This window comes from Lepidochelys olivacea, assembly GCF_965140295.1.
Source record: "Lepidochelys olivacea isolate rLepOli2 genome assembly, chromosome: 23".
Lineage (NCBI taxonomy): Eukaryota > Metazoa > Chordata > Testudines > Cheloniidae > Lepidochelys > Lepidochelys olivacea.
In genome coordinates, this window is record NC_140433.1 from 10,418,768 (window position 1) to 10,444,884 (window position 26,117).

General features: G+C 56.7%; 1 protein-coding gene and 1 long non-coding RNA gene across 4 annotated transcripts; one reads left to right on the forward strand and one right to left on the reverse strand.

The window, feature by feature from the left end:
• Positions 1–7,751: 7,751 nt before the first annotated feature.
• Positions 7,752–14,689, reverse strand: LOC311511941 (uncharacterized protein). Its single transcript, XM_084612909.1, has 7 exons — positions 14,530–14,689; positions 13,110–13,677; positions 12,587–12,783; positions 11,686–11,874; positions 10,271–10,426; positions 9,710–9,831; positions 7,752–9,231 (listed from the first exon to the last, which is right to left on the reverse strand). Exons 5-7 carry the CDS (start codon positions 10,280–10,282, stop codon positions 8,640–8,642), a joined length of 726 nt encoding a protein of 241 aa, XP_084469035.1. The 5' UTR covers positions 10,283–10,426; positions 11,686–11,874; positions 12,587–12,783; positions 13,110–13,677; positions 14,530–14,689; the 3' UTR covers positions 7,752–8,639.
• Positions 14,690–15,957: 1,268 nt separating this feature from the next.
• Positions 15,958–26,085, forward strand: LOC311511947. 3 transcript variants are annotated; one of them, XR_014709372.1, is made up of 4 exons: positions 15,958–15,994; positions 24,188–24,396; positions 25,074–25,197; positions 25,749–26,085. It is a non-coding gene; the product is annotated as an uncharacterized lncRNA (long non-coding RNA). The 3 variants fall into 3 exon arrangements; XR_014709373.1 differs by lacking the exon at positions 15,958–15,994 and adding an exon at positions 22,886–23,005; XR_014709374.1 differs by lacking the exon at positions 15,958–15,994 and having other exon boundaries at positions 22,893–24,396.
• Positions 26,086–26,117: the final 32 nt, after the last annotated feature.

Sequence of the window (26,117 nt, forward strand, 5' to 3'; positions counted from 1 at the left end):
TCCGGAAGAGCTTCGGCACTTTCCGGAAGCGCTTCGGCTGCTTCCGTCGCCGATGGATTGGACCTCGCTACTTTCCGTCCAGAGTCTGAGCACCATCCACTCCCAGCTTCGCCACTTTCCGCCGCAGCATCGGCACTTTCCGCCAGACGCCCGGAAGCCTACGTCACACGCTCGGCACCGCCCACCCAGGGCTCGGCACTTTCCGCCGCACGCTCGGCACTTTCCGCCGGGCCCTCGCCTCCCCGATGCGGGGAAGGCGCTGCGTTCCAAAGGGCTGGGGGAGGGACCCGCGGATCGGGGAGAGCTCAGGGCGGAAGTCAGCGGGCCGCCATGTTTAGTGAGGGCAGAATGACTTCCGGTCCTTGGTGTTTTTAGGGGAGTTGACGCCTCTGCGAGGGGAGTTTGGATGAGCTCCGATCACAAACATGCCTCAGCCTGCTGGGAACCCAACCCCTCTTTTATTGGCTGGCCAATAAATCCCCTGGCCATTGTACCACCAAGGCTGGGATCAGAGGTCACCAAACTCACGACAACTGGCCGCCCACGCCAGGCCCACCAAGCTGTTACATGGCTGGACTTCGCTGTGGCCGTCAGTGGGCCGGCCCGTGGAGGGGCCGGCCCTGGGGATGACACAGCTGGACGGCGCTGTGGCCAGCGGGGGAGGGGGGTGGCCCTGGGGATGACACAGCTGGACGGCGCTGTGGCCATCGGGGGAGGGGGCGGCCGTGGGGTGACACAGCTGGAAGGCGCTGTGGCCGTCGGGGGAGGGGGCGGCCGTGGGGATGACACAGCTGGACGTCGCTGTGGCCGTTGGGGGAGGGGGAAGCCCTGGGATTGACACAGCTGGACGTCGCTGTGGCCGTCAGTGGAGGGGCCGGCCCTGGGGATGACACAGCTGGATGGCGCTGGGGCCAGTGGGGGAGGGGGGTGGCCGTGGGGATGACACAGCTGGACGGCGCTGTGGCTGTCGGGGGAGGGGGCGGCCGTGGGGATGACACAGCTGGAAGGCGCTGGGGCCGTCTGGGGAGGGGGTGGCCATGGGGATGACACAGCTGGATGGTGCTGTGGCCGTCTGGGGAGGGGGTGGCCATGGGGATGACACAGCTGGATGGCGCTGTGGCCGTCGGGGGAGGGGGCAGCCGTGGGGATGACACAGCTGGAGGGCTCTGTGGCCAGCGGGAGAGGGGGCGGCCCTGGGGATGACACAGCTGGACGGCGCTGTGGCCGTCGGGGGAGGGGGAAGCCCTGGGATTGACACAGCTGGATGATGCTGGGGCCGTCGGGGGAGGGGGTGGCCGTGGGGATGACACAGCTGGACGGCGCTGTGGCCGTCGGGGGAGGGGGAAGCCCTGGGATTGACACAGCTGGATGACGCTGTGGCCGTCGGGGGAGGGGGTGGCCGTGGGGATGAAACAGCTGGATGGCGCTGTGGCCAGCGGGGGAGGGAGCGGCCGTGGGGATGACACAGGTGGAAGGCGCTGTGGCCGTCGGGGGAGGGGGCGGCTGTGGGGATGACACAGCTGGATGGCGCTGTGGCCAGCGGGGGAGGGGGCGGCCGTGGGGATGACACAGCTGGAAGGCGCTGTGGCAGTCAGGGGGATAGGGAGGAAAGGGGGCGGCAGTGGGGGTCGCACAGCCAGATGGTGCTACAGTCGTCAAGGGTGGCAGGAGGGAAGGAGGTGGCCACGTGGATGACCGAGGAACTTCTTTGTGCCCACTGGCAGAGGGCACAAGGGAGGCATAAAGTTCTACAGGCATCCCCATGGTCAGGTAAATACATATTAGCCCAACAAAAGGTGGCATGTGAAGTATCTATTGGGAGCCAGTAGTCATCATAATCATTCAAAAATGTACGCTAAGATGGTCATTTCCGTATCTGTACTAGCAAAGATGTTCTTAAAGCCAAGGAGATAAGGCAGGACACCCAGAGGTGACATCTCCCTCGCTGGGCCTTATGTTCACTTCAGAAATGTGGTTTGTTCGCATTATGGAGCCTGATATCCAGCATAAGGTTGTGAGTTCTGCAAGAGAGAAAACTTACAAGAAAAACAGTGGGAATGCTGTTTGACTAAGATGAAAAGACTAGTCGTGTATATTTGGGAATGCCAAGGTGCCCCCTGGATCAATTACCTTGTGGAAAAGCTGGCAGCATATTTCATTCCATGAGAAATGCATGGCCCAGCAGAACAATGCTGGAAGGCCTTTGTGCTGAGTTGTGCTCCAAAAGACATGAAAGTATCTAGTTAAATAAGTCTAGGACAGGGGCAGTCAATTATTTTTTCTCCAGGTCCACATTTCTTGGGAAAGGTATAGTCCAGGTCCGGGTTCGAGAAAAACATTTTTCACACTGCAAATGCCTCTATTCAATGAACACATACAATGCTGTGTAATATACCCAGGGTGGTCAATAGGTGGACTACAGGCAGTGGGCAGTTAGTGCTAGGGGGTGGGGCTAGTGCGGGTAGAGCAGTGATGGGCCAGGTGCTGGCAGGCTTGGAGGAGCTGGCACCCGGAGCTGACATAAATCAGGGTGGCAGGTTTACCCCCGCCCTCCCTAAATGGAGCTCCACCCCTGAGGGACTGACAGTGGGAGCCCTAGCAGGCCCTAGCTGACTTGTAACTCGGGGTGGGGCAGGTATCCCCGCAGTTCTCCCTAAATGGAGCCCCGTCAGGTGCGGGGATCACAGGGGCTCGGGACTTCACCTCCGCAGAGCACACCGGAGCTTGGGGCTTCAGCCCCATGGAGGTCGGTGGGGCCTGGGGCTTCAGCCCCTACCAGGCATGCCTGGACTCAGGGCTTAAGCCCTGACCCCAGCATGCCTGGCAGTGGCTGAAGCCCCAAGCCCCAGCACCTTTGGCATGCCTGGCAGGACAGCCAGGGCTCCATTTAAGGAGGGCTGGGGGGACACCTTTTTCCCCAGTTATGAGTTAGCCCTAGGCACCAGCTTCCCCAAGCCTGTCAGCATGCAGCCAATTACTCCTCTACCCACACTAGACCCCACAGCCCATTCGCAGGTGCTGCCCCCACAACTCCCACTGGCTATGGTTCCCAGCCTATGGGAGCTGCGGAGCTGGTGTTGCGAGGGGGAGGGGGCAGGGCAGCACGCCCTTGGCCACCCCTGTGCCTAGGAGCCGGAGGGACATGCCGGTTGCTGCTAGGAGCTGGCCGCTGCAGCCAACCAGACTTTTTAGCCCGGTCGGCGGTGCTGACCGGAGCCACCAGGGTCCCTTTGCAACCAGGCATTAGGGTCGAAAACCAGACACCTGGCAACCCTAGCTGTTCTCTGTGGTCACTCAGCCCGTTTCAATAAAAAGGCCTGGTTTGATTCCTTGTTTGTGGGTGTAACCCAAAAGCTTTGCCTTTGAATGGCTGCTGCTGGGGGTTTGCCCAGGAGCCAAGTAAAACCAGGGGCTCAGTTTGAAACAAGCCCCCTCAGCCACCTTGGCTGTGTAACACTGGCTGAGGGAGAGAGTTTCCAAACCCCTTGGACCCTCTAGGCCTGAGAGACCAGCAGCAGCAGTGTTTGGGAGGACAGGCTGAGGGTGGGGCAGGGCAGGGGGAGGATGGGGGTTTGAGGGGAGATGGTCTGAGGCTGGGGCAGGGGGGTGGGGTGATAGGACGGGAGACGGGGGGGACAGTGATTGGAGAGGGAATGGGATGGGGGGTCTCCACACTCACAGAGTCGGGGTCGGCAGATGGGGTGTGGGGGGTATTTGTTTTCCTGCCAAAATTCTGGCTGAGCTGGGGCACCAGGCTGGGGGTGCGGGAACGAAGGGCAGGCTGGCTGGCTGCTGGCTGGCTGGGGGTGGGGGAATGAAGGGCAGGTGCAGCCCCCCAGCAACCAGGTGCTCCCCGACCGCTTGGGGCAGCTTTCATTGTGCCCCCTTCACCCGCCCTGCACTGCTCTGCCCCACCCAGCTCCTAACACCTCAACCCCCCTGGCCCTCAATGTTCCTCCCATATTCTTCCCCCCCCCCCGGTATTCCCCTGCCCCCCACACTGCCCCCTCCAGCCCAGGTGGCCGCCATTTCCCAGAGGGCAGCCTGGCGCCAAGCCCACTGGGGACACTGGGAGATGGCGGCCATCTTAACTGAGGGGGGATGGGCATTTGAGGGGAAACGGGGCTGGGGGTCAGGCGATGGGGTTGTGAGGGGGGATGCGTGGGGGGATGGGAGGTGGTGGTAGGGAGGGTTTCAGGGGGTCCAGTCCAGCAGACCCCTCCTTTCAGCTGATCACCCTATATCACCTTCCCCAACAGCCCCTCCCTGGGCAGCGCGTGAACCCCCCCCTTCAGGGAGGTCAGCCCCACCACCACCACCACCACCCTTCTGCCTGAGGCCCCTCCACCCTCCTCACCCACTGGAGCCCAAGTGTCTCCCCCCAGCACCCCACTGTGGCCGGAGAAGCACCGGCCCACCCACCCCAGCTGCCCTGACCCCCAGGCCGGCCTGAGCACTGGCCTGAGCTGAGCCCCCGCCGGCCTTGGGGGAGACAGGGAGTGTGGGCAGAGCCCCAGGGCGGAGCGTGGGGGGGGCCACAGCCTGCATTAGGGAGGCTTAGCCTCCCCTGGCCTATTTAACCCTCTGTCCCCTGAGCCCCTCCCATGTCCTTTGGTCCCCCGCTGGCTGGTCAGGCCACCGGGGTCCTCCCACTGGCCAGAACCGGCTGCCTGCCAAGCTGGGGGGGGGCTCCCAATCACCAGGCTGTCATCCGGGGTCCCAGCTCCTAGGCGAGCTCACACCTGGTCTCTGCAACAACAAACCCTCTCCCACCACCTCCTCCCAAGCACAGCACACAGGGGAAACTGAGGCACACACTGTAGTCATGCAAACCATTAAGAAAATCTCCCCTCCCTTCGTCACAGGGGTTGACGCTGCTAGGCAGCGAATCTGCTGCTGGTCCCCCTCCTGCTCCATGCAGCTGGAGGCAACCTCGGGGGAAGGCTCCAGAGTGGTTCTGGAGCAGCTGGTCAGAAGTGGGGTCAGGGATTTAAGAAGGTCCATCGGGACCATCTAGCCAGACGGCTGAAGCACCTTTAATGCTGCCCACAAGTCGCACTGCCCCTGGTGTTATCCAGCGCTGTGTTCCCCCACCATGCTCTAACCACTAGACTGCACTCCCCTCCCCAGGCTAGGAATAGAGTCCCCTGATCCACAACTTTCTATTGCCCTCTATCCCAGCGGTTTTCAAACTGCAGGTCACGACCCAGTACTGAATCGTGGTGCCTCTGGTCCGTATCGCCGATCAGGATGTTAAAAGTCCCATCTGTGATGCTGCCCAGCTAAGGCAAGCTCGTTCCTATCTGTTCTGACACCCCGCTATGCCACAGAAGTGGCCAGCAGCAGGTCCGGTTCCTAGGCAGGAGGGCCACGGGGCTCCGAGCGCTGCCCCCATCCTGAGCACCAGCTCCGTACTCCCATTGGCCGGGAACCAGCCAATGGAAGCTGGGTGGGTGGTGCCTGCAGGTGAGAGCCGTGCGGAGCTGCTTGTGCGCCTCTGCCTAGGAGCCGGACCTGCTGCTGGCCACTTCCAGAGCGCAGCACAGTCCACAGTGCCAGGACAAGCAGGAAGCCTGCTTTAGCACCCACACTGCACCGCTAACCAGTTGCCACCCAAAGTAAGCCCATGCACCAACCCTGCACCCCAATCCCCTGCCTCAGCCCTGAACCCCCCCAACCCTCATCCCCAGCCCCAGCCCAGAGGACCCCAAACCTGAAGCCCCTTCCTGCAACCCAAACCCCTCATCCCTGGCCTCACACCAGAGCCTGCAACCCCAGCCCAGAGCCCTGACCCCCTCCTGCACTCCAAGCCCCTGCCCCAGCCTTGAGCCCCCCAACCCAGAGCCCCCTCCTGTACCCCAAACTCCTCATTCCCAGCTCCACCCCATAGGTGGAACTGTACACCAGGGTGTTGGTGGCAGCACTGAGGGGCCCCTTGCTGCCCACACCATGGCATCTGCTCTCACCATCCTCTTCCTCGGTGAGTATCAGAGACAAACAGGGTGTGTCCACGGGAGGGCGGGGGTTGAGACCAGGGTGTGTGTCCATGTGGGGAGGGATCTGAGACCAGGGCGTGTGTCCATGGGGGGATCTGAGACCAGGATGTAGGATCCAGTTGCTCTAGGATCTGGTCCCCAATGAGTCATTTCCTTTCCAGGCTGCTGGCTGGCTGGGTGAAGCAGGGTGTCGGGCCGTGAATGTCTGTGGGACTGGGGAAACTTTACTGTTAAGGACAGGGTAGGTGGGGAGAAGGAGGGGAAAAGAAACACTGAGCCCTGAATCTTCACCTCAAAATTCACTTCAGCCTCCTGGTATTGCCCTCAGTGCAGTCAGGGGTGACTCCGGAGTGACCCCGGGGGCTGAGATCAGAACCGAGCCCACAGGTTCCCTGTGGATGCAGTGAGGTGTCTGTTAGTCCCGGCGCTGTCCCTGGGGCTGGGCACTAAGGGCAGGTTACAGGCACACAGGGAGGGGTTTGTGTCTCTCTTTTTCACTCCTGTTTGTGTGTGAACGCAGAGCTCCCTGCACCCGGACCCTCCATCTCCATCAGCCCCAGCAGTGTGGGGGGAGCTGTTACCCTCCGCTGTCAGTACCAGTGCGAGGCCAGGAGGTTATTTCTGTATAAAGATGGAATCCAAATCTGGGACCTGGATGCTGCTGGGGACAGGGGTGAATTCACCATCCCCAGCGCCAGATGGGCAGACGCAAGGTTCTACAACTGCTGATCTCACTCCAGATCGGAGCCGCCCAACTGGTCGGAGCCCAGTGATTCTGTGGAGATCATTGTAGAAGATTTGGGGCCCGGCTCAGCATCCCCGCTCCCAGCCCCACACCCAGCCAGACCCACAGAGGGTCTTCATTCCAATGGGACGCTCAGAGCCAGGCTCTGCCCTGAGCCCTGGGCCCAGCAGAGGGTTCACCTGGCCGGGGAACAGGGATGGAGCCACTGGGGGGTTCCCAGCTGCTGGAGATTCAGGGCTGAGGGGAAGGGATCCCTGCCCCCAGGGGACCTTGGGGTGTCACTTAACCTACTTGTGTCTCCATTTCCCCTTGTATGAACGGTGGATAATCACACTCCCTTGAGTCTGGTTAGAGAGTCGGGGTTGGCTTTAGGCCGTCAGCTTTTTCTCACCGTGTCTGTGCAGCACCCAGCACCTCTCACTCCCAGCCCCCTCCCCACACTCTAACCATAGACCCCAGTCCCATCCCAGAGCAAGAGACAGAACCCAGGCGTCCTGGCTCCCAGGCTGTGGGGTCCCATTAAATGGATAGATGGGTACAGAGTGCTGTGGATTTACGTCCTTGGGCAGTTTCAGGCGTAGCTCCCAGGAATCTCTGGGATCTCGGAGAGGTTCCTCTGGCTGGGTTTTCTCCCAGGGGCCCCGTGTCTGGGACCGTGCGGCGAGGACAGGGCACAGTGACTGTGCTGGGGTCTGTCCCATGGCCTGTCTCCTCATTACAGAGCTCAGCTACCCCAAACCATGCCAGGGTATTGCTTTGGGGTACAGAGTCACAACCCCCCATTCCTGGGGTATCGGGATTGTCTGCTCAGGGGATCCCCACCCAAGGAGCAAGGGATGGGGGTTCTGGACCCAGTAAAACCCAATCTGCCTTGCAGGCTGCCAGCTGGGAGCCAGGCTTGACGAGATGCTGCCCGTGGGGACCCAGCACCTCTAGGGACGATGTGAAACCCCCGACGCACGGACAGAGATGGGAGACCCAGACGCATGGACAGAGACGTGAGGCACCAGGATGCTCAGAAGCTTCATTGGCGGCAATCGCACATCAGAGAATCAGCAAAAAGCATTACCTACAGAATGGAACAACCCCAAAAGCAGCCCCGCACTGACGGAGCCCCGCGCTCCGAGATCCCCACTGCCCCACTCTGGCTATGGCTCATACCCAGGAATCCCCCCACTACCATCTGTGTAAGGGGCTTCCCCCTCTGATCCAGCCCCATCATACTGTCACCAGGCACAGTGTGCCCTGCTCCCATCCAGTGCCCCCTCCCCTGGGCCTTGTGCAGGGATGGAGGCTGGGTTCTAGATCAGAGTTCTGAGCTCACTGGGTGAATGTGGGTTCTAGACTGCAGCTCAGAGACACCCAGGGATGGGGGCCATGTTCTCGACTGGAGCTTGACGCACTGTGGGGGATGAAAGTTTAGAACGGAGCTTGAGGCCCACTGTGGGGGTGGCAATTCTGGGTTGGTGCACACTTGGGGTGAGGGACGGGCTTCTAGATCACAGATTGGAGCACACCCAGGGATGGAGTTCTATGCTGGAGCACAACCAGAGATGGCATTGGAGCACTCCCAGCAATGGGGCTCTAAATGGCTGATTTTAGCACATCCATGCATGGGGTTCTAGATGGGAACACACTCTGGAAGGGGTTCTAGGTTGGCACATACCTGTGAATCACGTTCTAAGCCAGTGCATGCCTGGGAATAGGGTTCTAGATCAGAGCACTCCTGTGGGTTGGGGTTCTAGATTGGAGAACACACTGGAATGGGGTTCTGGATTGCAGCTTAGTGCCCGGTTGGGACGTGTTTCTGTTACACTCAGCGAGCCAGAAGCGCATGGGCAGTGAGGGAGGCCAGTGGCACAAAGAGCCGCATGTGGCTCCCGGCTCCGCTCTGTCATCTACCTCTTCCCAGCCAGGCAGGGGTTGTTTTCAGGGTCTGTTGCAGCGCAGTCCTCGCAGCCGTTGTCGCAGCGCAGCAGGGGCACATGGCGCAGCCGGTGCCAGGCCTGCAGCAGGTCCTGGCGGGTCACGACAGGCCTCAAGTCATAGCTGAAGATCTTCTGGAACACGAAGGCCTTGTAGTTGTTGTCGATGGCCAAGAAGGCAGCGCTGGTCATCTGCACGATGTTGGAGTGCCCGGCCTCACGCAGACACTTGGTGGAGCAGGGCGAGTTGAAGGTGAATAAGATCAGGCAGCTGTTCTGGCCGTAGGTCCTGGCCATGAGCTGGGCCACAAGGCTGTTTGGGCCGGAGAGAAGACGCCACTCGCTGTGCTCCGTGAATTTCCTACTCTGTGTAGTCACTTCCTTTGGCCGGACGGCCACGATGTTCCCGCTGGGCGGGTTATACAAGGCACCAAAAAGGCCAATCGTCTTTCTCATGTCTGCTAGCTGGGTCATGGGCAGATAGGTGGCCACATCCTGGGGGTCGCTGCAGGTGGCATGGGGCAGTGTGGCAGCAAAGGCGTATTGCTTGTTGACTCCGCCGTTACTGAAAGAGGGCAGGAGACAGAGGGGTCAGGGGGCACCAGGCTCCTGGGACTGAGCCAAGAGATGCCAAGTGAAAGGGAGAGAAAGGGGAATAGGCCTGAAAAACCAACCCAGCTCTGGACTCCACCTACCCCTGCAGCCCCAGAATCGCCCCTCCCAGCTGTGGGCTCCGTCACCCCCCTCGCCCCCAGAATTGCCCCTAGCATCGACCCGGTGTGTGATCTAATGCAGGGGTCAGTGCATCCCTGGCATGCTGGGTGCTCTCTGCCCTCAGTTCGGTGTCTCTAGTGCCTGGCACAATAGCAGACCCCTGCTCTCAGGTGGGGTCTGGGCAGAGCCGGGCCCACTGGGGCCCCCCTGACCTTGCTGGGCATCCCTACGAACCGGTGGGATTGAACCAGGGCCATTCTCTGCTGCCCTTCGCAGCTGGGCTACAGAGGCAGGGAAGGACAGAGACAAACCCCAGGCTGGTCACTCACTTGTTCACATGGTCCACGATTTTTTTGAGCGCGGCCAGGTCAATGGTCCCAGCGGTCTCTGGCCCGAAGCAGAGGAGAAGGGGCAGCAGCAGGAGTCCAGCCCTGGGCATCTGTCCCTGCACCTGAACAGAACCCCACAGCGTCAGCACCCCTGAGCCCTGGGCACAACCCAGAGCCCCTTGACCCACATCCACTAGCCCCTGCTGGGCTACTGACAGGAGAGGGGGCAAGGGATACCCCCATGGGGCTCAATAGGTCAGTAAACAGTGGGGCATGGGGGGAATCATCAGGGTTTCCATGGGCAGGAGAAGGTGGGGGGAGGGAGCACTCCCCTGGGGCTTCATGGGGCAGGGAAGGTGGGGAGCAGAGGAGACTCCCCCAGGGCTCTATGGGGCAGGAGTGTTGGAGGATGGGGGTGCTCACCTGGGGGTCCAAGGGGAAGGAGTAGTTAGAGGACAGAGGGGGGACTCCCCTGAGGCTCCATGGGGTGGGGTAGGTGTGGGTCAGGGGGCTCCCCTGGGCTCCATGGGATAAGGGTGGTGGGGGAAAGGTGGGGCTCACCTGGGGCTCCATGGTAGGCAGTGAAGGGTCTGTGTCTCTGTTGACAGATGCTCACACCTGCTCCTGGTGCGACAGGCTCCCAGCCCTGCTCTGTTTGGCCCCTGGCAGACCAGGAGTGGCTGTAGGGCGGGAGCTGCTGGTCACAGACACTGGGATCTGGGGGCAGGGAACAGGGTGGGGAGCTGAACAGGGGCTTTGAGAACTTCCTCCTGCTCTCGGCCAGACAGCAGTGTGGGGCAGGTGAGTCACTGCTCGGCTCAAACCTGGGCAAGTTACCTCCCTGGGCTGGCATGTCTCACACCACCCTGAGGAAAACTTTATGAGGTCTCTGTGGTCAATACATGTCCCCATCAAGGAAATGTGGGACCAGACCCCCACATGGTGTAAAGCAGGATCGCTGCATTGCAGTCAGAGGGCCCTGGTCCCCAGCTGGTGTCAGTTGGCCCTGCTCTATTGGAGAGGGAATTTTGGTAATATGTGTAGGCATTCCTCAGTTTCCCTCTTTGCTTTACATTGCTCTGTAATGTACATGGCCTATAAACAGTTCTTGGGGCAGAGCCAGAGACTCGGGGTGTCAGGTCATGCCGCTGTCTGGGATGGAACCAATGGGTCAGTAAAGGCCTGGCTGAAACCGACCCAGATCAATGAAGAAGCTGGAAAGACAACGGGCTAGCAACCAACAAGCAAGAGGAAGTGGATTTTTTCCCATGTCTCTGCAGGGAAGTCGGGCAAAGGCCCCACCTGGAGAACCGAGGGGATAGGTGCCAGCTGGCTGGGTGAAGAACCGGCCTTTGCAGAGAGAGACACACGCACCAGGAACTCAGGGCAAAGGGACAGAGACAGAGCCACAGTGGTTTCTAGGGTCACATGGTTCAAAGCAGGGTTGGCCAGGCAGAACTCTCTCTTATCTCTCCTCTGACAGCCTGAACAGTGATTACACTGACCGGGTTGTGTATTGGGGGGTGACCTGCCCCTATCACAAATGGCAGGTTCTTGTCCTGTGCGGCTACTTTATAGTTTCAGAGTAGCAGCCGTGTTAGTCTGTATCTGCAAAAAGAACAGGAGTCCTTGTGGCACCTTAGAGACTAACAAATTTATTAGAGCATAAGCTTCTCTGTATACAGAGAAGGTGGAAGTTGCCATACATAAAAAAAAAAAAAAAAAAAAAAAATTTATGTATGGCAACTTCCACCTTCTCTGTATACAGAGAAGCTTATGCTCTAATAAATTTGTTAGTCTCTAAGGTGCCACAAGGACTCCTGTTCTTCTTACTTTACAGTTAACTGAGAAGATGGCAGCTGGTGAAACACACCCAGAAACGGTATTTAATACACACAATATCCTGGGCAAGGATCTATACACACAACGGTTAGAATAAGCACAGTAAAGTAGGTTCTGGCATTGTGCATACTTACAGCTTACGGGGACCGCTGGAAGCAGAGATGGAAGGGGAAGAAAGCAGTGCCAACCAGAAGGAAGGTCCTGATTCCGTTTACACTGTTTCTGGGATCCGACGAAGCCAAAGAAATGGGAAGTGGGGGGTGGTATTTTATACCCTTCCTTGTGGTAACAGCATGGCTATGAACCGTATTTGATCCTTAACCCTGATTATAATAAGGTCATTAGCTGACTTGATCCATATGAAGCTTTTGGGAATTCCACAATATTAAGCATTAATATTCATGATTTGCATCACATATTTCTTAATTCCTGTATGTAAATGCGGTCTAACTGCTTAGTCATTGCATGGCAACTTAATTGCTAAAGGCCCCCAACACTCCCGTCTCGCAGAATCCTGTGGTGTACTGGAGCACTTCATGGTTATCCGCTGGTAGATGAGGAGAGTGCAAAATATCTGACCTAGGACAGGTCATCTCCTTAGATTTACAGTATTCAGCTACCTCCCAGCCATCAGCATAACTTCCCTTCCCTCCCCCCCAGCCCCTGCCACTGGGCCTCGTGCTAACATGACAAGCCTTTAATCCTAGCAAGCTTAAGAACCATTTCCTTAAATCAGCCCCCGCGCCAGGATCCTGTTGTGCTCAGCACTGTACATTAGGCTCTAGAACAGGGGAGGGCAAAATATTTGGCCCAAGGGCCATGAATGCTCACGAAATTGGGGTTGGGGTGTGGGAGGGGTGAGGGCTCCGGCTAGGGGTGCAGGCTCTGGGGTGGGGCCAGAAATGAGGAGTTCAGGGTGCAGGAGGGGGCTCCAGGCTTGGGCAGGGGCTTGGGGTGCAGGAGATGGATCAGGGCTAGGGCAGGGGGTTGGGTCACAGGAGGGGGTCAGGGGTGCAGGCTCCAGGCGGCGCTTACCTAAAGCAGCTCCTGGAAGCAGTAGCATGTCCCTCCTCCGGCTCCTATGCAGGGGTGTAGCCAGGCGGCTCTGTGCACTGCCCTGTCCGCAGGCACCACCCCTGCAGCTCCCAGCCAAAGATCAGAAGACAGGACACTGGGCTAGATGGACTGTTGGTCTCACCCAGTATGGCCGTTCTTATGTTCTTATAAATAGACTAGTGAATAATAGTAAGGTATGAGTTGTTGACTAAGAGATAGTTACTTTGTATATTTTGACATGTGATGTTGATAACTTGTCTTTTAATGGTTTCTAAAGCATTAACTTTTTGAATCTCAGTATGTACTGATGTTAAGTAATTGTCTGACTCTCTCCCCCACCCCCACCCCATCATAATTTCCTGCAACTCTGAACATTCAAACAAATGAAAATCTAAAACTAGTTTAAAATAAACATGGATCTCTGTCAAAATTGTAACCAAACAAATCAAATGGTTTGGGGCATCTCTAGCCAACCCCAATAGTAGTCCGTCTTGTGTGTTACCTTTTAGGACATTGATCCTTAAGCATTTAAGATCATTTGCTTCCGAGTTGCCAGTGACTCAGAAACAAGTAATGCCATTTTTGACATTCCTTCCCCCTTTGCGCTCCTGAACCTTCCTCAATAGGTTCTAACCACGGATTTTTAACATGCCAGTCACGGGAATCCTCTCGCCAGGTTTCAGTATCCAGCCGGTGAGGCGCAGAATTTCCTGCTTACTTCTGTGTCTGTCTCTTGTTGCTTTAACGCAGTCGATGAGTCAGTCCTTTGGGCACATCCCTGAGAGCCACCTCTCCCCTGCCCTGTTTTTCCTGAAAAGCTGTATGGTTTGTGACCAGGGAAATGGCATCTGATTAACTGAGACAGGATCAGATTTGGTTTTAGGCTCTTTGAAACCTTGGATTGTTTTTCATTAAACACTCATTTAACTCAAACACCTGAGCCACCGTAGGGAGAAAAGATGTCTTTGTTGAAGGTTCTTTGTAAAGCTCTAACTTGCAGATCCCCCAGCCCTTGCTCCTTGGCTGAAGGGCTAAGAAAATATCTGCTTCCGTAGCTCTTCCAAGGGCGGCTTCAAGAAAAGCAAGGAAGAAAAGACCCATTAAGTCTGATATTTCTAAAACAAAACCAAGCTGTGAAATGGTCATACTCTCTGTAACCTAAGCCCCCCTGCAGGGCGGAGAGTCCAGCAGTCATTCTGCAGGCATTGCTCCGGGCACAGGGACACACACACACTCTGATCTCATTCATGGAGACTCAGCTTTGGGTCTCGCTTAGTTTATCCTTTCTTTTCCTGCAAGGCACAGTGCTTCACCGAGCATCTCCATTGCTGCAGTGGAGGCCAAGGAATACTGGGACTGCACAGAACTTGGAAGCACTGTGACGGGTTGGGTCACAGAGATGCCCTTGTGACTGCCACCTGATGTGCTAGGACTACCTCTGAGCCCGTTTTCCCTGCCAGCTTGGGACTTCAGTACCTTGCCTTGTTGAGCTAGACACAGTAGCCTGCTACAAACACAGACCCAGGTCTGAACCACGTCCCCCACAAGCTGCAGGCTTAACTGAAAACAGCTTAAGGAGTGTTCCTGTCTCCAGCACTCAAATATACAGCTCCCCATGGGGTCCAAACACCAAATAAATCTGTTTTACTCTCTATAAAGCTTATACAGGGTAAACTCATAAATTGTTCACCCTCTATAACACTGATAGAGAGATATGCACAGCTGTTCACTCCCCCAGATATTAATATTTGCTCCGGGTTAATTAATAAGTAAAAAGTGATTTTATTAAGTATATCAAGAGTACGATTTAAGTGGTTCCAAGTAATAACAGACAGAACAAAGTAAATTACCAAGCAAAATAAAACAAAAACACACAAGTCTAAGCCTAATACAGTAGGAAACTAAATGCAGGTAAATCTCACCATCAGAGATGTTCCAATAAACTTCTTTGACAGACTAGCCTCTTTCCTAGACTGGGTCCAGCAATCACTCACAACCCCGTAGTTACTGTCCTTTGTTCCAGTTTCTTTTAGGCATCTCTTTGGGGTGGAGAGGCTATCTCTTGAACCAGCTGAAGACAAAATGGAGGGGTTTCCAGCGGCTTATATAGTCTCTCTCTTGTGGGTGGAAACCCCTCTCTTCTCCTGTGTAAAATCTCATCAACAAGATGGAGTTTTGCAGTCACCTGGGCAAGTCACATGTCTATGAATGATTCAGCTTTTTGCAGGCCAGCACCATTGTTTCATGTTAGTTTGAGCATTCCCAGGAAAGCTCAAATGTGGATTGGCCTCTCCCAAGGTCCATTGTTAGCTAAGTACTCCTCATTACTTGAATAAGCCTTCACAAGCTGTTAACCAAATCTGCCTTATGTGCTTCCTACAGCAAACATTTTAAATGCAAGCATAGAGCTCATAACTTCAGATATAAAAATGATCCATGCATACGAATAGGATGGATACAGTCAGTAGAATATAACCTTTGCAAAGATATGTTACATGGCATATCTAGCATAAAACATATTCCAGTTATGTCATATTTGCACACATAAGCATATTTCTATAAAGCATTATGGGGTGCAACGTCACAAGCATCATCTAGGACAGGAGTCTCAAACTCAAATGACCACGAGGGCAACATGAGGACTAGTACATTGGCCTGAGGGCCGCATCACTGACCCCCCGCCCCCACTGCCCTGGCCCTGCCCCCATTCCAACCCCTTCCCCGAAATCCCCACCCCAACTCCGCCCCCTCCCTGCCCCCATGGGTGCAGGTTGCAGCAGGGGGCTCAGGGCAGGGGGTCGGGGTGCAGGAGGGGTGCAGGGTGCGGCAGGGGGCTCAGGGCAGGGGGTAGGGTGCAGGAGACGTGCGGGGTGTGGCAGGGGGTTGGGGTGCAGGAGGGGTGCAGGGTGCAGCAGGGGGCTCAGGGCAGGGGGTTGGGGAGCAGGAGGGCTGTGGGGTGCGACAGGTATCAGGGTGCAGGAGGGGTGCAGCAGGGGGCTCAGGGCAGGGGGTTCAGGGGGTGGGCTCCGGCCTGGCACACACCAGGGGCAGGGCAGGCTCCCCACTTGCCTGCCCTGCCCCCACGCCACTCCGGGAAGTGGCTGGAACTGGGGGGGGGGGTCTGTGTGTTGCCTGACCGTGCCTCCAAGCACCGCCCCCGCAGCTCCCATTGGCTGGGAACAGGGAACCACGGCCAATGGGAGCTTCAGGGGAGGTACCTGGAGGCACGACCAGGGCAACACACAGACCCCTGTGCCCCTCCCTCCCCCAGGTTCCGGCCACTTTCCGGTGCGGGGGCGGGAGGGAGGGAGCCTGCCCTGCCCTGCCCTGCCCCGCCCTGCCCTGCCCCGCCCCCCCCCGGTGCGCACCAGGCTGGAGCCGCTCTAGGTAAGCACTGGGGAGGGGCGGGGGGGAACCGGGGAGCTGGCTTGCTGCAGAAAATAACCCCATGGGCCACGTGTTTGAGACCCCTGATCTAGGACCTCAGGAGGCCTGTAAATTTACTGGCATCCAGTTTCTGGGGCCTAGCCCCATCCGCGCGCACAGCAGGACCGTCGTTTCCCTAGCTTTGTCTTGGAGATCTGTAGAGTGTAAGGCTAAAAGGAACCATTAGCCCATCCAGTCTGACCTCCTGTATAGCACAGGATCATTCCCCTGCGTTCAGCCCAATCACTTGTGATTGACTAAAGATAGATTTCAGAGTAACAGCCGGGTTAGTCTGTATTCGCAAAAAGAAAAGGAGGACTTGTGGCACCTTAGAGACTAACCAATTTATTTGAGCTCACAAAAGCTCATGCTCAAATAAATTGGTTAGTCTCTAAGGTGCCACAAGTCCTCCTTTTCTTTTTACTAAAGATAGAGACTTCACCACGGCCCTTGGGAGTTTGCTCCGATGGTCAATTACCTGCTAAAAAATTTCTTCCTAAGTCAAATTTGTCTGGCTTCAGCTTCCAGCCATTGGTCGCTTTTCTCTGCTAGCTTCAAGAGCCAGTTAGCCCCTGGGATTTTCCTTCGGTGCTTATCCACCGCACTCACAGCCCCTCTCGAGCTTTCTGATCAGCGACGCTGAGTCAGCCCTGTAAATCCAATGGGAGTTGGGTACCTCTGAGGATCGGCGCCTCACAATCTTTGTAACAGGATGGCTGCTACCTGAGCACCTTCTCTCGGCAGGCTCCCCCCGTTTTTCCTCTCTTTAGGGCCCTTTAAAACACCCAGAGGCTTTCCCTGGTGAACGATACCCCAGCTGGGGGCTGGTTTAATATCAGGACCAGCTTAGGAGAACCCAGAGTCCGAAGCTTAATCCATCCCAATGACACAAAAAGTCCACGCTTAGCTCTGGCATCGGCTTCTTCCACACCAGCATCCGTTGTCCATTTCCCACCTGCCCCAAACCCCCAGGGGTTCTGTGTGTCCCATCCTCCCCATTCACACCTCACCTGGGCCTGGCTCTCCCAGCCTCCATGGCCCAGTGGCTGATGCTGCCACTCGGCGTGGAACAACCCTGGAGGGAGGTCGACCCCCTCGCTCCACATTCGGGCCAATCAAAATGTTTCCTTCTGATTTCGACCCTTTTAAAGAATGTGTTTAAAACTCCAGTTAAAGCTTCAAGTGAAACGTTGCTGGCGAGCGGCCCGGCGGACGTTAGCCTTTGGAACACACCCCCAGGCCCCATTTCCTCCCAAAAGTTGTTTTAAAAGGCTTCCAGTTGAGAAAGGGGCCAAACCCGCCGCGTTCCCGGCGAGGCCTCCGCTTTCCCCAAGGCGCCGGTTCCCCGTTTAAAAACGGTTAGTCAGGAAAATGACCAGCCCCTCCCCCAGCCTTGACATAGACTCACAGACTTTAAGGCCAGAAGGGTCCATGGTGATCACCCAGTCTGACCTCCTGCATCATCGCAGGCCACAGAACCTCACCCACTCACTCCTGTAACAGACCTCACCTCTGGCTGAGTTACCGAAGTCCTCAAATCAGGGTTTAAAGACATCAAGTTACAGAGAATCCACTATTTGCACTCATTTAAAACGCCTCTTCCCAGCCCTGCTCCTGTTCCGGGAAGGGAAGCCGGCTGGGGCAGCTGGGACATGGGGTAGCTGGGGCTGCCCAGTGCTGGGGGGGGCTCCTGGCACTGGGGCCGCGCTGCCCAGTGCTCCAGGGCAGGGGGGACTACGAGCTACCAGCCACTCCAGTGCTGGGAAGGGAGGGTGTCATAAATATAAAGGGAAGGGTAAACCCCTTTAAAATCCCTCCTGGCCAGAGGAAAAATCCTCTCACCTGTAAAGGGTTAAGAAGCTAAAGGTAACCTCACTGGCACCTGACCAAAATGACCAACGAAGAGACAAGATACTTTCAAAAGCTGGGAGGAGGGAGAAAAACAAAGTGTCTGTGTCTGTCTGTGTGATGCTTTGGCCGGGGACAGAACAGGAATGGAGTCTTAGAATTTAGTAAGTAATCTAGCTAGCTATGTGTTAGATTATGATTTCTTTAAATGGCTGAGAAAATAGCTGTGCTGAATAGAGTGAATATTCCTGTCTGTGTGTCTTTTTTGTAACTTAAGGTTTTGCCTAGAGGGATTCTCTATGTTTTGAACCTAATTACCCTGTAAGGTGTCTACCATCCATTTAAGATTAAACTTTATAAGTTTATGGAGGAGATGGTATAATGGGATAACATGGTTTTGGTAATTAAATATTCATGGTAAATAGGCCCAATGGCCTGTGATGGGATATTAGATGGGATGGGATCTGAGTTACCCAGGAAAGAATTTTCTGTAGTATCTGGCTGATGAATCTTGCCCACATGCTCAGGGTTTAGCTGATTGCCATATTTGGGGTGGGGAAGGAATTTTCCTCCAGGGCAGATTGGAAGAGGCCCTGGAGGTTTTTCGCCTTCCTCTGTAGCATGGGGCACGGGTCACTTGCTGGAGGATTCTCTGCTCCTTGAAGTCTTTAAACCACGATTTGAGGACTTCAGTAGCACAGACATAGGTGAGAGGTTTTTCGCAGGAGTGGTGGGTGAAATTCTGTGGCCTGCGTTGTGCAGGAGGTCAGACTAGATGATCATAATGGTCCCTTCTGACCTTAATATCTATGAATCCTGATTTTACAGAGGTGATTCCTTTTTACTTCTATTAAAAGTCTTCTTGTAAGGAAACTAAATGCTTTTTCATTGTTCTAAGATCCAAGGGTTTGGGTCTGTGGTCACCTATGCAAATTGGTGAGGATTTTTACCAAACCTTCCCCAGGAAGTGGGGTGCAAGGGTTGGGAGAATTTTGGGGGGAAAGATGTTTCCAAACTACGTTTTTTCAGGAACCCAGATAAAGTTTGGCGGTGGCAGTGGAAGTCCAAGGGCAAAGGGTAAAATAGTTTGTACCTTGGGGAAGTTTTAACCTAAGCTGGTAAAAGTAAGCTTAGGAGGTTTTCATGCAGGTCCCCACATCTGTACCCTAGAGTTCTGAGCGGGAAGGAACCTTGACAGAGGGTCTGCGTGCCACCCGCCTGCCTGCCCTGTGCTCTGCGGCTGGGGGCCACATGCCTGCCCGATGCTCTGGGGAGTGGGGCAAGGCCACGCGCTGCCCACGAGCCCAGTGCTGCAGGGGGCCACCCGCCCGGTGCTCTGGGGTTGGGGGCGGGGGGCTGGCTGCTGTGCGGGAGTCGGGGTTTGGAGGGGAAGGGTGTGGGAGGGGCAGCACCTCAGCAGGAAGGGGTGGACCAGGACTGGGACTAGCCTCCCCAAACCAGTGGTTCACCCACCACCTGTGTCCCACCACCTACTGTACACCACTGAACATCTGATCGCGGGAGGCGCTGGGGGGAGCGGGAGAGGAGCTGATTGGCAGGTGGGAGGAGCTGGGAGGGAAGGAGAGGAGCTGATCAGGGTGGGAGGAGCTGGGAAGGAGTGGGAGGAATTGATCGAAGGGCGGGAGGCACGGGGGGAGGGGGAGGAGCTGATCGGCGGGCGAGAGGAGCTGGGAGGGAAGGGGAGGAGCTGATAGAGGGTGGGAGGAGCTGGGAGGGTGTGGGAGGGGCTGATAGATGGGTGGGAGGCACTGGGAGGGAAGAGGAGGAGCTGAGGGGGGTGGGAAAAGCTGGGAGGGAAGGGGAGGAGCTGATCGGTGCAGCTGCTGGTGGGTGCTGAGCACCCACTATTTTTTCCCCGTGGGTGCTCCAGCCTCAGAGCACTGAGGGGGTCCGCACCTGTGACCCGTGCCCCAGGCAGGAGGCTTTCTTGGCACCACTCAGTGAGGTGTTGGTAGCAAACTTAGTTAATAGTCCCAAGAAAACATAAACAAAAGTTCTTTTCCCTTTCCTGGGCTCCAGGGTCAGTTCTTTCCCACTCTCCTACAGAGGCCGCTGACTCTCGGGGCTTTTCCCCTCTGGGACTCTCCCTTCTTCCAGGGCCAGTCACAGGGGCCAGCGGGACTCCCTGCCCTCTACTCAATCCTCCTCTGGACCATCTGCCAGGGAGTTCCCCTTCTCCAGAGTCTACCAGAGAAACAAGACCATCTGGTTCCTAGCCGATCACCTGGGAGGGCCACTGATCTGTCACAGGGCCCAAGTCCTCAAGGGTTAGCTAGCCTGTGACAAGCTCCCATAGGTCTTCTCCGTGTGGTTTTGGTTTCGAGTTCTCTGTGACGCCTGATCTCAGTTGGATAAAACACGAGAGATTCTGTATAACTGGACATGTGACCCAGCTGTGCAGCGTGACTTTCTGGCCCTCTCCGGAAGTCTGGTCAGAGGTGGCAGGTGCTGCACTGAAGAAGTTAGCCCCGTGGGTTGTGCACTAGCAAGTTGTGCTTTTAGACCTGGGGGGCACCAGGGTTCGATCCTGCAGCCAGGATTGGTGGTTGTGCGGAAGGAGTGAGAGCAGAAGGACCGGGTGGGGCCTCTGCTTGGTCTGTGACACTATGGACAACGTCTCTCGGTAACCCGTAGCTTTCGAGCTTTGCTCTCAGAGACCCCTCATGGGTGCTGCCCGCCAGCTCCCAGGCTCTTTGGCTTCTTGATTCAATCTTGCCACGGGAGTGGGGGTAGCAGGAGGAGACAGCAGACATGGGGGAGATTGTGTAAATGCCGGGGCGGGGAGGAGATGAAGGAAGCAGCAGGCCAAGGGAAGAGACAATTATTACTTGTCTTACAGAGCCCCAATCCTTGATCAGGACCCCGGAGTGCTAGGCACTGTACTTTATTAGGTGTATTACAGTAGTGTGAAGTGCCCCACTCATAGCCCACGAGCAGGGGCGCCGGAACCAGGAAGCTGTGACGGGGCAGGGTGAACCCTCCATTGTGAGTTGACGAAGCCAAGCCCCCTTTGCTCTATTGGGCATGCTCCAGGTGCACTGGTATAAAAGGGAGCAGCTCAGCTCAGTTGGGGCTGACCGCCGGGGAGGAAGGACGTGCTCCGTTGGCTCCAGATCAGCCCCAGCCCGAGGCCATGGAAAATGGAAACGCTGTAACCCAAGCAGACGCTAAGGTTCCCCCGAGACCCTGCTGCGTCAGGAGTCGCCAGGGACAGCACAGACTGGGGAACCTGGAGACAACAGAGACAGGAAATACCGTAGGAAGAAGCCCAAAGGAATTAGACAGTGGCCTGGTTAGCGAACCGGAGTTTGGAGTCAGGGTGTTTCAATTGGAACCGCCTACCCGCTGACTCAGCAGCACGGGCCTGTGCCCCTACCAGGGCCCTGGGCTGGGGTCCAGTGGAGAGGGAGAGCCTGGACCGCCCCCTACCAGGGCTGCCACCCCCTTCCTTGTGTGTGGCAGCCCCCTTCCCGACTGACTTCAGCTACTAGGCCTCACTGCCCTGCCAAGAAGGGCAAATCTGCGGACTCTGGCTGCTAGGCCTCACTGTCTTGTCATCCTGGGCGAACACACTGATTGGGGCTACGAGGCCTTACTCCACCGCTAACAGGGGCGAATCTATTGACGCTGGCCATTGGGCCGTATTACCCTGTCTCACTGGAGCGAACTTACGAACTGTAGCCACTGGGCCTTACTGCCCTGCCGACTGGGGCCCATTTATTGACTCTGGCCATTGGGCCACACTCCCCTACTAAGAAGGGAGAGCATATAGAGTGGGGTCAGGAGCGTGATGGGGTGCACTTGCCCCGCACTGGACGGGGTTTTCCCCAACCCTGTCACAGAGGGCCACATGCACCCGCTGTTCTACTTGGGTGTAGAAGCCTCCGGCAGGGGCTGCGCTTTATGGTGGGGGAGCTGGCTGATCAGGCGATCAGCTCCCCCATTGTGAAGTGCAGCCCCTGCCAGCGGTGCCAGGCTTTTCCCAATGGGGGGTGGCTGAGGTGGCCCTTAGCCCCCCCTTTGCCATGGGGCCCCACCCCTTGGCCAAGCCGGAAGTCAGAGCTGGGCTGTAGTAAGAGTGGTCCTGGGAGCCCTGGACCATCCACCTGCCTGGGGGGCAGGCTGGGAGCTGCTCTCGGGCCCCCTGGTCCCCCAACCCAGGGAAGCTGGAGGGTCTGGTGCTCCCTAGAGCACCTTGGACATCCTGGGTGGCTCTAACCATGACCTGACTCTAGCTTCTGGCCTGACCAGGGGGCAGGGCCTCAGGGGGAGAGGCGGAGCAGGGGTGGAGTCACGGTTCCAGCACCGGTGGCCCCCCCACTTCTACACAGGTTCTGGCACTCCTGCCCAGGACCCAGATGTGTTAGGTGCAGTACAAACACAGAACAAAGGGATGGTCCCAGCCCCAAAGAGCCGACAATCTGGGTATAAGCCAAGAGACACCAGGTGGAAACAGGCAGACAGGAGGGACAGGGAGACAATATTGGTCCGCGTGGCGGGCAGGGGTCTCAGCTCATCAGCCCACTACCTGGTGTTGAGTTATCTGTCAACACAGCAGCAAAGGGGAGTTTTAGGGTGGGGTTGGGCGGCGGATAATGAGGCAGCTTTGTGGGGGTTCAGGGAGAGCTCTTCCCAAGCGTGATGGGCAGCGGGGAGACAGCACCCCGGGGGGGAGCGCCCCTAGTGACCCCTGGAGTTGTGCTGCCATGGTGCGGTGCGCTCCCCTACGGGTACTGCTCGGGGAAAAACTTCCAGCACCGGTGCACGTGGCGAACACGTACACCTATTCTGGAATGGACACGAGCAACACATCTCAAAGAACACCAGGTACGGAAAAGGTAACTGTCTTATCCCCACCCGAGCGACCCTCTCTCATTTCCTATCGAGATGTCGGCTCCCGCCTCCAGCCGGCCTGTGATCCCAGCCTGCATCACCCCCTCGGCACCTTTCTTCTTTGAGTGATTGCTCATGTACTTTCCACAATAGGTGATTTCAAGCTATATCTGTTGGAGGTGGGTAGGAGTTCCCAGACTCTGTGGACGGAGCACAGCCCTGCCGAACCCAGCGTCCTCCCTGGTCTGGGAGACGGTCGCACAATGTGAGGTGAACGTGTGAACCGAAGACCCTGTGGCAGCCCTACAAATGTCCTGGATAGGGACATGGGCCACAAATGCAGCTGACGAGGCTTGCGCCTTAGTAGAGTGCACCCTCACAATTGGCAGGGGGGGCTCCTGTCAGGTCACAACAGGTACAGATACACAAGGTGATCCAATTGGAGAGCCGCCAAGCAGAGATCAGCCGACCTCTCATGTGCTTGGCTGAGGCGATGAACAGGTGCAAAGACTTCCTGAATGGCTTTGTACCGTCTAGGTAAAAGGTCAGAGCCCGTCTCACATCCAGCATGTGGAGGCAATGCTCCTCACTGGACCCACTGGGTGTGGGACAGAGCACCGGCAGGAAAATGTCCTGACCCATGTGGTAGGCAGAGATCACCTTGGGGAGGAACGAAGGATGTGGTTGGAGCTGGACCTTATCCTTATGGAATATCGTGTACGGGGGCTCAGAGGTCAAGGCCTGGAGCTCCGAGACCCGACTCGCCAACGTGATCGCCACCAGGAAGGCTATCTTCCATGAGAGGTGTGACCATGAGCATGTAGCTAGTGGCTCAAATTGGGGGCCCATCAACCTGGTCAGCACCAAGTTCAGGTCCCACTGAAGGACTGGGGGCCTAACGTATGGGAATAGACTATCCAATCCCTTAAGGAGTCGGCCAGTCATAGCATGGGAGAACACTGTGTGGCCCTGCACCGGCGGGTGGAAGGCCGATATGGCCGCCAAGTGCACCTTGACAGACGAGGGTGCTAGGCCTTGGGCTCTAAGGTGAAGGAGGTAGTCTAAAATTAGCTGAATCGGAGCAGCCACAGGCGAAACGCCCCGATCAGCCACCCAGCCAGAAAACCGAGACCACTTAGCCAGATAGGCCTGACGTGTGGAGGGGCATCTACTTTCCACTAGGACACGCTGAACCCCTTCCAAGCACGTCTTTTCTTCCTGACCTAACCATTGAGCAGCCAACTCTGTGAGTTGGAGTGCCGCTAGGTTGGGGTGGAGGAGGCAGCCCTGGTCCTGGAAGAGCAGGTCTGGGTGGGACGGTAACAGCCATGGCAGGGCAACTGCCAGGCTTGTGAGAGTCCCGTACCAATGTTGCCTGGGCCATGCCGGGCCAATCAGGAGGATCTGGGCCCTGTCCATTTTTATCTTCTCTGAGACCTTGTCGATCAGCAGGATCGGGGGAAAGGCATAGAGCACCTGGCCCTACCAGGATAGGAGGAAGGCATCAGAGATGGCGCCCACGCCCAATGCCCCCCGGAGCAGAAGCGGGGACACTGGCGGTTCTGCTGTGTCACGAACAGGTCCACCTGGGGAGTGCCCCACTTTTGGGAAATCCACCTCTGGGTGTAGTGACCACTCGGGCCGAGAGGAGAAGGCACTCGGTAAGTGGTGGTAAATGTCGTGGGCTATGCAGAAGTCCCACAGCCTAAGGGCTTCCTGGCAGAGGGCTAAGGAACGGGCCCCGCGCTGCCTGTTGATGTAGAACATCGAGGCCGTGTTATCCGTGAGAATCCTGACCACCCAGCCCTCCAGGTGTGAGCAGAAGGCCATGCATGCCAGCCGTACCGCCTGAGCTCCTAGGTGTTTATATGCAGGGCAAGGTCCTATACGGACCACAGAACCTTGGGTCTGAACGTCTCCCATATGGGCTCCCCACCCCAGGTCCGAAGCATCGGACACCAGCTCCATGGATGGGGGCCTGCCCCTGAATGGGACCCCGTGAAGCATGTTCCCCAGGGAGGACCACCATCACAGAGAGGACTTTGTCCATCTGGTCTCTGGACTGGGAGAATACTGAGGCCAACCAGAGCTGGAGGGGCCGCATCCTGAGTCTGGTGTGACGAACCACATACGTGCACACAGACATATGACCCAGGAGCTGGAGGCATGCTCTGGCTGTGGTCATGGGGAACCTTTTGACTGTGCTGATGAGCTCCCTCAGGGTCTCGAACCTGTCTGGTGGGAGGGACGTCCTGGCCCACACCGTGTCCAGAACTGCCCTGATAAACTCTATGCACTGCACAGGGACTAACGGGGACTTGGTGGTGTTTACCAACAGGCCCAGAGTGGTGCACGTGGACAGGAGTGCCACATAGTCCTGCACCTGCAACCTTAAGTTGCCCTTGACTAGCCAGTCATCAAGATAGGGGAAGATCTGGACCCCCCCAACCCTGACATCTGAGGTAAGCTGCCACCACAGACATACACTTTGTGAAGCCTGGGAGCCGCGGATAGGCCAAATGGGAGGACTGTAAACTGGTGTTCCTGCCCAACAGTGAAACTGATGAAACGTTTGTGTCCCTCGAATATATGAATATGGAAGTACGCATTCTGCAGATCGAGGGCAGCGTACCAGTCCCTAGGATCCAGGGAGAGGATGTTGGAGGCCAGAGAGACCATGTGAAACTTGAGCTTTAAAGTATACTGGTTCAGGCCTCGCAGGTCCAGGATGGGCCTGAGCCCCCCCCTTGGCCTTCGGGATAAGGAGGTAGCGGGAGTAGAAACCTGTCTGTCTGAACTCCACTGGTACCACCTCCACTGCTCCTAAGCGTTTCTTATAGGCCCTTGACTTTTTATAAGGGGGCACATATTTAGAGTGGGTGACCTGGGTGGGAGCCTGCTGCAGCTAAAACTTTGTCCTGGCCAGGGCTGGGACATAGAGGCTGAGGGTCTTAAACATTGTACGGGAATCTTTCAGGCCGTGCAATTTCACATCCGTCTGTTCCGCAAACAGGGCCTTGCCATCAGACGGAAGGTTCTGTAACGAGTTCTGCACCTCGCTGAACAACCCAGACAGCAGGAGCTACGATGCCCTCCTCATGGATACTGCAGAGGCCATGGACCTTGCAGCCGAATCTGCACCATTGGAGGCTGCCTGAAGGGCTGCCCTGGCAGCAGCCATACCCTCTTCCACCAGAGCCCTGAACTCCTTTTTGTCACGCTTTTGGAGGGAGTCCTCGAATTTGGGCAGAGAGCCCTACAAACTGAACTCATACCTCCCCAAGAGGGCCTGGTGCTTCGCCACCCTTAATTGGAAACTGGAGGATGAATAAACTTTTCTGTCAAATAGATCCAGCCTCCGTGTGTCCTTATTTTTGGGAGT